Below are 11,899 nucleotides of genomic sequence, written 5' to 3'. Positions count from 1 at the left end.
TGTCAAAATGAATGTAATTCAACATCGTTAATGTCCATTTTTATGAGGAGATGTTTTTATCTTAAGTTTTAGCTGACTCATGGTCCTAATTTAGTATTTGAGGGTTAAGGACAAAAAAGGGACAACTTATTTGATTAGTGACTACATTTTGCTGTGGTAGTTAGTTTGTCTGGCTAATCTAAGTGAAAGTGAATGCAGTGAGAGTGGAGCTTAGCTCTTACACCCTGCTGCTCATAGCTGCCTCAAGCCTGCTGACAGCCATCAGTGGGTAAAGGCTCTGATGTACAGGCTTTGTAAAGAGCAGGATCTTGTGCAAGCATTGTTCTCTTGAGCGATTTTCACACACATTGGTTATGTATGGGCATTTCTAAATGATAAAATACACTAACAGTCAACAGGCACACTTCACTGGATTTATTTCACACAAACCTCTTCATCTAAAGGCTTTTTACTTAATGCTTCAAATTTGTTTCATAGACGAAAAGAAATTGTATATGGATTATAATATGACTGTACTATTACTATGAATAATGTGTGCCCAATCCTATAGTGATCAACATCCATGCAAGTACCCACAGTTTATGAAGGTGTGCAGTTATTTTGTATTTTTTGTAATAATGTATTTTCGCGTTCTCTGGGTTTCAGCATGAATGTGAACAGCATTACGATTGCAGTGACTCAAAGGCTGGTTCTAATAAAGCATATGGATGTGCTTTGTTCTGTAGTTTGGCAAACACTTCGTCTAAACATATTTTTCTGCCCAATTTTTTACAGAATTTAAAACAGTTATCACTGCCCATAGAGACGAAGTGAAATTTAAAACTTTTTTGTCAAAAGGTCTCTTTAGAAAAGTGAAAGACTCGTCAATAATTTAAAGATCATACATCTGGAATTATTTATTTCAATTTATGTATTGCCTGCACTAAAAGAACAATGCAAGAATAAACTTTAAATATGCATGTTGCTGAAAGACCGCTAAAAAATAAAAGACCAAAAAAAATTTCTAGCGCAGCAAATTTCAGACAGTTTTACAGAAGGAATCTGATGCTCTGCATGTGTTGTTACTGGGGTGCAGTTCTTAAGCGCTTTGTTTTGGTTCATGTATATTGGCAAGGTGTGGATTTGGGGCTAATATTAGTTGTGAAGCCTCTAAGTGAATAACTTCAACCATGGGTCATGAGTTTGGTGCCTGATTCATGTTTCCCAGGGTGTTCACATGACAAATCAAAACAGAGTGTCTAAAAATGTAATTATGGATATTTTTCCTTCAGACAACATCAGACTTTGGTCAGAACAATTAGAAGGCTCTGACTCACTCACTAGTATAAACCCATTGAAGCCATTAGCATTTAGATGTTTAATGTGTTTGAGGCTTTATATAAGCCATTGTTCATGATATTGGCATAAAATCTTGTGGAACCAAGTGAAGCATTTTTTTTTTTTATCACAGCTAATGATGGAAACAGACTGTGTCATAGCAGTCATATTTGGGTTTTATTTCATATAATTCTAATGCTTTCATTTCTTGTTTACATGAGTGTAATGTCATAAGACCTTCAGGAAACAATTTACACAATGTAATGTACAGCATGGATTACGTACAGAGAACATTCAGCTCTGATGGAGGGATAGGTTGAACAGGGGAATTGATTTTCTTAAGCATCATGTGGAGGTTCTTCCTAAGTCGAGTCTCTTAAATGTTATATAGTCTATATTTGAAATAATAGGTAATGTACAATCCCTTTTTATATCAACATATCTGCAAAACACAACATTTAATACATGTTGCCAATTTATAGGCTTATGGGTGAAGAGCTCAAGGTTTGTGAGGTGAGTGCATAAAGTGGTCTGATGTGAATTAACAGACATTGACATTTCTATGATACTTTCAGTTCTTCGGGGAGGAGGGTGCATCACCTATTCAATGGGATGGATGTAACACATACAGTATTTGTCTTTTTACACTGCAAAAAAAAAAAAAAAAAAAAAAAGAGGGGATAATTAATTTCTTTATTCTTAAGCAGTTTTTTTTTTTTTGTCCAACCCCCCACCCCCCAAAAAATCATAGTGTAAAATACAATTACTTGAGAGACAAATTTGTATAAAATTGCAATAATCATTTTGAGAGAATATATAATTACATTTTTCTTACCCAACTGTTAAACCATTTGAACCATAAATTAACTATTTTGTGGTTGGAGTTATGGGGTAAAGGAACTTAATTCAACATAAATTCTTGTCTTAAAAATGTCTTAGTTTTGTTTCGATGTTTACATTTTTTAACTGAATAACATACAAATACTGTTTGTGTAGGCATTTCTCAGAAACAGAATAATAGATGAAATTCACCTGAATGTATTTTACCTGGATAATGACATATTGTTTTGAAATCCTCATCAACATTTTCTTATAACTAAAGATTAACAAGATAAAAAATAAAAAGGCAAAAAACTATCACATATAATTAACACAGAACACACAGGCAAAATAGATATATAAACACATGAAGTCAAACTTGTTGAACAATGCTCAAAGACACCTGACAAATCCACAGGCACTTTCTGGTTCAAATTCAATCGGTTTTAAGTGCTACGACAGTAAACTGTCTCTATAAAATACTGCTCTCAGAGAATACATCTATTTGAAATGTAAAAAAAAAAGAAATGTTTATAAAAAATAAAGAATTACTGTACTGAAGTAGAAGTGAAGAAAAGAGACAAGAGAGAGACAAGTATGGAGTTTTTTAGCATGTGAATATATTGCAAACAAGTTTTGTTTTCATCAGATATACTTCTGGCTGTTTTATTTATGGCAACTTTGGCACATTCCAGGGAACTGGTTCAAGACTCCATCTACCAGTTACCTTCAGTTGTTTTAGATGCTTACTGATTAATGCTTACTGATGCATAGATGCCTTTTAGATGCCAAGCACAAGTCGTCTGGGTTATATGTGAAACACATGGTAAATGGCTCTCTCTCATACTTACATTCTCAGAACACAACAACCAATCAGTTTAGCATACTATGAAAATATAGCCATATTTTCTATATATTCACATGACCCCCTCTGAGAAGCATCAGTCACTCAGACTTCTCTTGTATTCCCGCAGACAGACTGATCTTATCTTGATCTCATCAGGTTCTCTCAAGTAGGCTAATATCAGAACAAACATCAGCGAAGTGTCCCACGAGTGAACGTTCAACCCATCATGTGCATTAAACACTAGCATGCGAGCAACTCTAGAAGCCAATGATATGCTTTGCTGATTAATGGAAAGCACAGCACCAGGGGAGAGACCTGCAACTGAAGCTGTTTAAAAGCTGATAGAGCTGAAAACCTATCAAAATAAAGTGTTACCAGGTTTTACCTTCTACCCATTTGTTTGAGTTTTCTCTGCATATATCCATCTCTGTTTGTCTCTTTCTCTCTTTCACTTCCTCTCACCAATAATAGCAGTAATTTGTCTGTGTGTGTTTCTATGGACAGATTCAGTGACGTCATTCTTCACTTTGTAGGTCTTTGCTTTGTCAAAATGAATGTAATTCAACATCGTTAATGTCCATTTTTATGAGGAGATGTTTTTATCTTAAGTTTTAGCTGACTCATGGTCCTAATTTAGTATTTGAGGGTTAAGGACAAAAAAGGGACAACTTATTTGATTAGTGACTACATTTTGCTGTGGTAGTTAGTTTGTCTGGCTAATCTAAGTGAAAGTGAATGCAGTGAGAGTGGAGCTTAGCTCTTACACCCTGCTGCTCATAGCTGCCTCAAGCCTGCTGACAGCCATCAGTGGGTAAAGGCTCTGATGTACAGGCTTTGTAAAGAGCAGGATCTTGTGCAAGCATTGTTCTCTTGAGCGATTTTCACACACATTGGTTATGTATGGGCATTTCTAAATGATAAAATACACTAACAGTCAACAGGCACACTTCACTGGATTTATTTCACACAAACCTCTTCATCTAAAGGCTTTTTACTTAATGCTTCAAATTTGTTTCATAGACGAAAAGAAATTGTATATGGATTATAATATGACTGTACTATTACTATGAATAATGTGTGCCCAATCCTATAGTGATCAACATCCATGCAAGTACCCACAGTTTATGAAGGTGTGCAGTTATTTTGTATTTTTTGTAATAATGTATTTTCGCGTTCTCTGGGTTTCAGCATGAATGTGAACAGCATTACGATTGCAGTGACTCAAAGGCTGGTTCTAATAAAGCATATGGATGTGCTTTGTTCTGTAGTTTGGCAAACACTTCGTCTAAACATATTTTTCTGCCCAATTTTTTACAGAATTTAAAACAGTTATCACTGCCCATAGAGACGAAGTGAAATTTAAAACTTTTTTGTCAAAAGGTCTCTTTAGAAAAGTGAAAGACTCGTCAATAATTTAAAGATCATACATCTGGAATTATTTATTTCAATTTATGTATTGCCTGCACTAAAAGAACAATGCAAGAATAAACTTTAAATATGCATGTTGCTGAAAGACCGCTAAAAAATAAAAGACCAAAAAAAATTTCTAGCGCAGCAAATTTCAGACAGTTTTACAGAAGGAATCTGATGCTCTGCATGTGTTGTTACTGGGGTGCAGTTCTTAAGCGCTTTGTTTTGGTTCATGTATATTGGCAAGGTGTGGATTTGGGGCTAATATTAGTTGTGAAGCCTCTAAGTGAATAACTTCAACCATGGGTCATGAGTTTGGTGCCTGATTCATGTTTCCCAGGGTGTTCACATGACAAATCAAAACAGAGTGTCTAAAAATGTAATTATGGATATTTTTCCTTCAGACAACATCAGACTTTGGTCAGAACAATTAGAAGGCTCTGACTCACTCACTAGTATAAACCCATTGAAGCCATTAGCATTTAGATGTTTAATGTGTTTGAGGCTTTATATAAGCCATTGTTCATGATATTGGCATAAAATCTTGTGGAACCAAGTGAAGCATTTTTTTTTTTTATCACAGCTAATGATGGAAACAGACTGTGTCATAGCAGTCATATTTGGGTTTTATTTCATATAATTCTAATGCTTTCATTTCTTGTTTACATGAGTGTAATGTCATAAGACCTTCAGGAAACAATTTACACAATGTAATGTACAGCATGGATTACGTACAGAGAACATTCAGCTCTGATGGAGGGATAGGTTGAACAGGGGAATTGATTTTCTTAAGCATCATGTGGAGGTTCTTCCTAAGTCGAGTCTCTTAAATGTTATATAGTCTATATTTGAAATAATAGGTAATGTACAATCCCTTTTTATATCAACATATCTGCAAAACACAACATTTAATACATGTTGCCAATTTATAGGCTTATGGGTGAAGAGCTCAAGGTTTGTGAGGTGAGTGCATAAAGTGGTCTGATGTGAATTAACAGACATTGACATTTCTATGATACTTTCAGTTCTTCGGGGAGGAGGGTGCATCACCTATTCAATGGGATGGATGTAACACATACAGTATTTGTCTTTTTACACTGCAAAAAAAAAAAAAAAAAAAAAAAGAGGGGATAATTAATTTCTTTATTCTTAAGCAGTTTTTTTTTTTTTGTCCAACCCCCCACCCCCCAAAAAATCATAGTGTAAAATACAATTACTTGAGAGACAAATTTGTATAAAATTGCAATAATCATTTTGAGAGAATATATAATTACATTTTTCTTACCCAACTGTTAAACCATTTGAACCATAAATTAACTATTTTGTGGTTGGAGTTATGGGGTAAAGGAACTTAATTCAACATAAATTCTTGTCTTAAAAATGTCTTAGTTTTGTTTCGATGTTTACATTTTTTAACTGAATAACATACAAATACTGTTTGTGTAGGCATTTCTCAGAAACAGAATAATAGATGAAATTCACCTGAATGTATTTTACCTGGATAATGACATATTGTTTTGAAATCCTCATCAACATTTTCTTATAACTAAAGATTAACAAGATAAAAAATAAAAAGGCAAAAAACTATCACATATAATTAACACAGAACACACAGGCAAAATAGATATATAAACACATGAAGTCAAACTTGTTGAACAATGCTCAAAGACACCTGACAAATCCACAGGCACTTTCTGGTTCAAATTCAATCGGTTTTAAGTGCTACGACAGTAAACTGTCTCTATAAAATACTGCTCTCAGAGAATACATCTATTTGAAATGTAAAAAAAGAAGAAATGTTTATAAAAAATAAAGAATTACTGTACTGAAGTAGAAGTGAAGAAAAGAGACAAGAGAGAGACAAGTATGGAGTTTTTTAGCATGTGAATATATTGCAAACAAGTTTTGTTTTCATCAGATATACTTCTGGCTGTTTTATTTATGGCAACTTTGGCACATTCCAGGGAACTGGTTCAAGACTCCATCTACCAGTTACCTTCAGTTGTTTTAGATGCTTACTGATTAATGCTTACTGATGCATAGATGCCTTTTAGATGCCAAGCACAAGTCGTCTGGGTTATATGTGAAACACATGGTAAATGGCTCTCTCTCATACTTACATTCTCAGAACACAACAACCAATCAGTTTAGCATACTATGAAAATATAGCCATATTTTCTATATATTCACATGACCCCCTCTGAGAAGCATCAGTCACTCAGACTTCTCTTGTATTCCCGCAGACAGACTGATCTTATCTTGATCTCATCAGGTTCTCTCAAGTAGGCTAATATCAGAACAAACATCAGCGAAGTGTCCCACGAGTGAACGTTCAACCCATCATGTGCATTAAACACTAGCATGCGAGCAACTCTAGAAGCCAATGATATGCTTTGCTGATTAATGGAAAGCACAGCACCAGGGGAGAGACCTGCAACTGAAGCTGTTTAAAAGCTGATAGAGCTGAAAACCTGCCTGCCAAAAAAGCAGGAGGCAGAGATGTTCCATCCGACTCATAAATCAAACTTTAAGGTAATGCATGACTGCAAGTAGGAACTGAATTAGAGTATAATAGTTTAAACCAGTCAGTAACTTGCATTGAGTACAGGAATAATAGCCTTGCTGAAAAATCCTGCTTAAACTGGTAGTGTCTTTCTTTCTTTCTTTCTTTTTTTACATACCAGTATAAGGTGGTCAAGTTGGCTTGTGAACAAAGGTGGCAGGTCAGCCAGCTAAAGACCAGCTTAAATCATCTGAAATATTGCAAAATACAGCTAACTGCTTAAGATGGATTTTGGGGGTGAAAATGCATGGTCTTGTTGTCTCAAAATGTGATTTCCTGTAGAATAATCATTGATGTATACTCTTAAAAAGAAAGGTTCTTTATGGTTCTATTAAGAAACTGTAACATCCATGGAACCATTCCATTGCACACAAGACCCTTTATAGTGAAAAAAGGTTCTTTAGGTAATTCAAATGTTCTTAACACTAGAGGAGAAAACAGCTGATGGCTAAAAGGTTCAAGGAACCCGAAATAGTTATTCTATTACATCGTTATGAAAACAACTTTTTATTTTTGAGTGTAGGAATATAAGTTGAGCTGAGAGCAAAAAAAGTTGGATGGTGATTCCCAGAATGAAGAGGCAAAGCTCGAGGGAAGGGAAGCAGAGCAGAGCAGAGCCCCAGGAGAGTGAACTGACTGTGGGGAAGAGAAACAGAAGGCTTCAGGGGTAATTACTACCTGCCTGAGAGGAATGTCTCACTAATGCCTCACATGTTTATTCCAGAGCCTGACAGTGAGCGCGTTAGAAATGCAACAAAAGACATTAGATACTTTGTGTGGATAAGATATGTAATATCCGTGTTAGGTCCCTAACATCTATTTACAAGTGCAATATCCATTGGACGGATAGAAAACAGGAAGCAAAGGACTATTTTTCGCCATTATATTTATTTTGTTGAGTGTTAAATTGTTTGTTTGGTTAGACCATTCCCATTGACTTTAACGCTTAAAAAATAATGTTAAAGTACTTCTTATTGCCGCTTACTCCAGGTCAGTGATGCATCCTAACACTTTTTTCGCAGTGACCATGACAGCTTCCAGCACATTACTGAGATGGCTGAGTAATTCATACCACATTATAGCATTTGAATCTGCATCAGCATTCATGGAATGTAGCCAAGATGGAGAGTAAGAAAGAAAGAACACAAATGAGGTGACAAAAGCTGATGAAAACCTAGACAGATGACTCATCAAGAGCTACAGTAAGAGTCAATGATTGTAGAGTCTAAGGGGGCTTTCACACTGGCAGTTAAGTGCGGAACGGGGCACGGTTCTCATGAAAAATCGCTAATGTGAACGCTGTCATCGGACCCTGGTGCGCACTGGGGTACCGAACCCGAGACTACCTGGAGAAGGTGGTCTGAGTTTGGTTGCTCCCGAACTGTGGCGCGGTTCGCATGAATGTGCAAGCAACACGGACTCAGGTGCGCACTTGTTTAGGAAGTAAAGTATCCCGTGCATGCTTAACACTGTCGATATCATTGTTTCCTCAACACACGAGAACCATGAGTGGCAGGGGAACGTTGTGGGACACTGAAGAGGTGAGGTGCCTCACTCAAATTTGGAGAGAAGAGAACATACAGGAGTAAGATAGGAGTAAGATAAAACTCACAAACAAATTACAACTATGCTCAGTCGCATTGTGTTCTCCATGCCTTTTCCCAGTACGTTTGCGATGACGTAAGGTGACTGCAAACAGACCTGGGTTCGATACAACTATTGAGTGTGAAAGCAGACCAACGCTGCGGGCGGCGCCGGGAACAATCGCGCTCGGGTAAAAGCCCAGTGTAAAAGCCATCTAAGAAAGAAAACATGCTTGAAAATATGCTGTTGGGAAATCCTAGTATTGGCTGCACATATGAGGATTGTAAATGAATTGTCAATGAACAAACTTAAATTATTAAGGAGGTTGATAAAGTTTCCTCAAAAGTACTACAGGAATCATTACTGGAATCATTATCAAACCTGTGCTGCTAAGATGAATTCCCACCAAATCTCTATCAAACCTGAAAAATGATATGAATGATTAATGGCAGGACATAAACATGGTGTTTACAGCTAGGAGTGCGTGATGGCATGAAAATAGTTCTGTAGATCTTTCAGTTCTGGTTTCTGTTTGCTTTGTGACTCAAATTTCTGAAGAGGTAAGGCAAGAAGATCTAGGCAATGAAACCTAAACTGCAGTAACTAGAAGAAGGCAGGGAATATGATATGCCATGAATGGGTTTTATAGAGAAAAAGTTGTGAAGGAGAGAAAAAGGAAGGCAAGCTAAATATAGATCCAAGTCATTACATTATTAAAGGTCAGCAAATGTCACAGTCGTGAGTTGTTGCCAATAAACGCTGACCTGAGATCAGCTACTTTGAAACTAAATGGCGACGGGTAGTTATGCATACAACCCCAACAAAATTTTAACACATACCTGGAAACGGCTGAATGAAAATGTGTACAATTCTGATTAAATAAAAGGCCTTGATTTTATAGACAAAATCTATTAATACTTCAAAGATAAGGCAAAAACGAAATCCTTATTAGATCAGGCAGAAGGCTCCAGATCAAGGAACCATGGTGCGACTGCTTAATTGCACGATATCCACGAAGACTGTGATAGTGTCTCTTTACGTCCTCTTGTGAAGCCCGGGACATCCAGACTTTGTGTCACAAGGCTGTATTAATACATCTGAGAAACCCAGTATATGTTAAACATTCATCAGAGTTTGTGGTGGATTTCAGTATACACTATGGTGAACTTTCTTCAGGGTAATAGGCTTATGTTTATTTAGAAGTAGCTATTTTGAGTCAGTGATTCTTATCGCTGAGGTGGAACCACTGTTGCTGTTGAACCCAGCTCATCAATGAATCGTCCATGCTGGATTCAAAAGGATCGGAGTTCTTGTCTCTGTGTCCCTTACTGGATGGCCATCATGGATTCACTCCTCCATTCTTCTCCTTCTGCCTTCTTGTTTCCTTCACTCCAGCCTCTCATTCTCTCTTTACTGTTGATAACGTAGCATTCTCTTCCTCACTGGTTAGGCCTGAGGTGGAGGGGAGTCAGGCTGAGCCCCTCCATCCACTCTAACCACTAGAGGAATAAAGAGAAAGAAAATGTAAGTGGTTCATAATTAAATTCTTCAAGCAGTAAAGTTTGGGACTTAGCAACTATACTAATTTATTGTTTACGGTTTTGTTATTTACTAATTTAAGTCATTTTCTACTCTGGCTTTGACAATTTTGATTTTAGCGAGCTGGTTCGTTCAAAGGATTCATTTTAAACACTTGTTCCTGAAAGTGCATTTTATTTAAATACTGCCGATTTGTCCCAAATTATACTTGACTGCATAAAAACGTCTGTATACAGGATTAATACTGCACACCAATCAATTTTTTGTAATTACACATAAAAGTTTGAGGTCGGTTATTTATTCATTCATTCATTCATTTTAGCAGTCAGATATAGTCACAAACTGTTTGAGCCCCTTCCATTGGGAAAAAGATACAGGACAATCAGAACATGCACAAACAGACTGAGGAACAGTTTTTTTTTTTTTCAAGAGCCATAGCCCTTATCACACCTCTTTCCTTTACGTGCACAGACACAGTTGCGGGAAACTGAAGACTGCTACAAAACCTAAACTTTCTTCCTGTTTCCAGTGCACAGAACACTGTTTAATGTTTGTCTCTCTGCACTGAATTGTTATGCACTATAATGCTATAATGCTGTTAGTCTCTGAGAGTTACCAAACAAATCTTTGTTATTAAAAATAAGATACAAAGATGCAAAAAAAAAAAAAACTGTAGTTGAATCAAGAGTAGCGAATGATTACGTCTTTTAATATTTGATTAACATAGAGACAGATCAATATTTTATCAGAATTATTGTGTAAATATTTAATACTACCCAAAAAATTCATTTAGGTTGTCCGGTCAATTTTGACAGTGAACACCACAAATGTCACTCCCAAATGAACAATACCCAGAGGGTTAAAGAGATTTGTATTGTGCACTGCCTCATTTCATGTCAAAAAGAAATACTTGAAGAAAAGTTCTTCTCACTAAATGACATGCAGGTTCCATTTTTAGCCGGTTTGAGGCGAGCAGCGAGCAGTCCCCCTGGAGCTCTGAGCATCCCGTTCCCCTCTGCCTGCCCTAACCATTTAACTGCAATCACTACTACATTCAGCCTGAGACACAAATGCCTCATTTTCCCACTAACCCTTCAATCTGTTGTCAATTGTGGGATGCCATGGAAACAGTTCCGGAATGCTGCAAGTAGGCTTTTAGTTCTGAGGTACCGTTTTGTCTGGAGCAATTCAGAGCTGTGCCATTTGTGTAATTCCCCCCAACAAACATCTTTTTCCCATAGCAGTCTATGACATCATAGCAGTCTACTAAGGAAAAAACTGTAGTTATACCCACCCATTGTAGAAACAAAAGTCTACTTTGTAAAAAGACAAAAAAAAAAAAAATATATACACATATACATATATATATATATATTTATGTATGTATATATTTATGTATGTATATATATATATATATATATATATATATATATATATATATATATATATATATATGTGTGTATATGTATATGTATATGTGTGTATATGTATATGTATATATATATATATATATATATATATATATATGTATATATATATATATATATATATATATGTATATGTGTATATATATATATATATATATATATATATATATATATATATATATACACACACAATTTGTTTGTAGAGGTAAGAAGTGCCAATACCAATCAATAGAAAATCTAGGACTCAATCCATAGGAAGTAAACTGTGCATATGTACACTATACACAAGCAGTATATATATATATATATATATATATATATATATATATATATATATATATATATATATATATATATATATATATATAAATTTGCCATTATTGAGAAGTAACT

The 11,899-nt window shown here is 35.7% G+C and overlaps 1 protein-coding gene across 2 annotated transcripts in view; it reads right to left on the bottom strand.

The window, feature by feature from the left end:
* Positions 1 to 2,004: 2,004 nt before the first annotated feature.
* Positions 2,005 to 11,899, bottom strand: part of LOC113044219 (tumor necrosis factor receptor superfamily member 16-like) — a 38,805-nt gene continuing 28,910 nt past the window's right edge. The window contains exons 6-7 of one of the 2 annotated variants that reach the window (XR_003275857.1): positions 6,865 to 10,039; positions 2,005 to 3,338 (exon numbers count right to left, since the gene is read on the bottom strand). Coding sequence is in view for 1 of the 2 variants with exons in the window: in XM_026203997.1 (XP_026059782.1) it covers positions 9,987 to 10,039 (53 nt within the window). In the remaining variant the exon portion in view is untranslated. Of the gene's footprint in view, positions 3,339 to 5,530; positions 10,040 to 11,899 lie in introns of those variants that run through there. The other variant, XM_026203997.1, reaches the window with a different exon arrangement.

The sequence above is a fragment of the Carassius auratus genome, chromosome 3, assembly GCF_003368295.1.
Source record: "Carassius auratus strain Wakin chromosome 3, ASM336829v1, whole genome shotgun sequence".
NCBI lineage: Eukaryota > Metazoa > Chordata > Actinopteri > Cypriniformes > Cyprinidae > Carassius > Carassius auratus.
The sequence above is the reverse complement of the archived record's forward strand: the minus strand, read 5'-3'. Positions and strand labels throughout refer to the sequence as shown.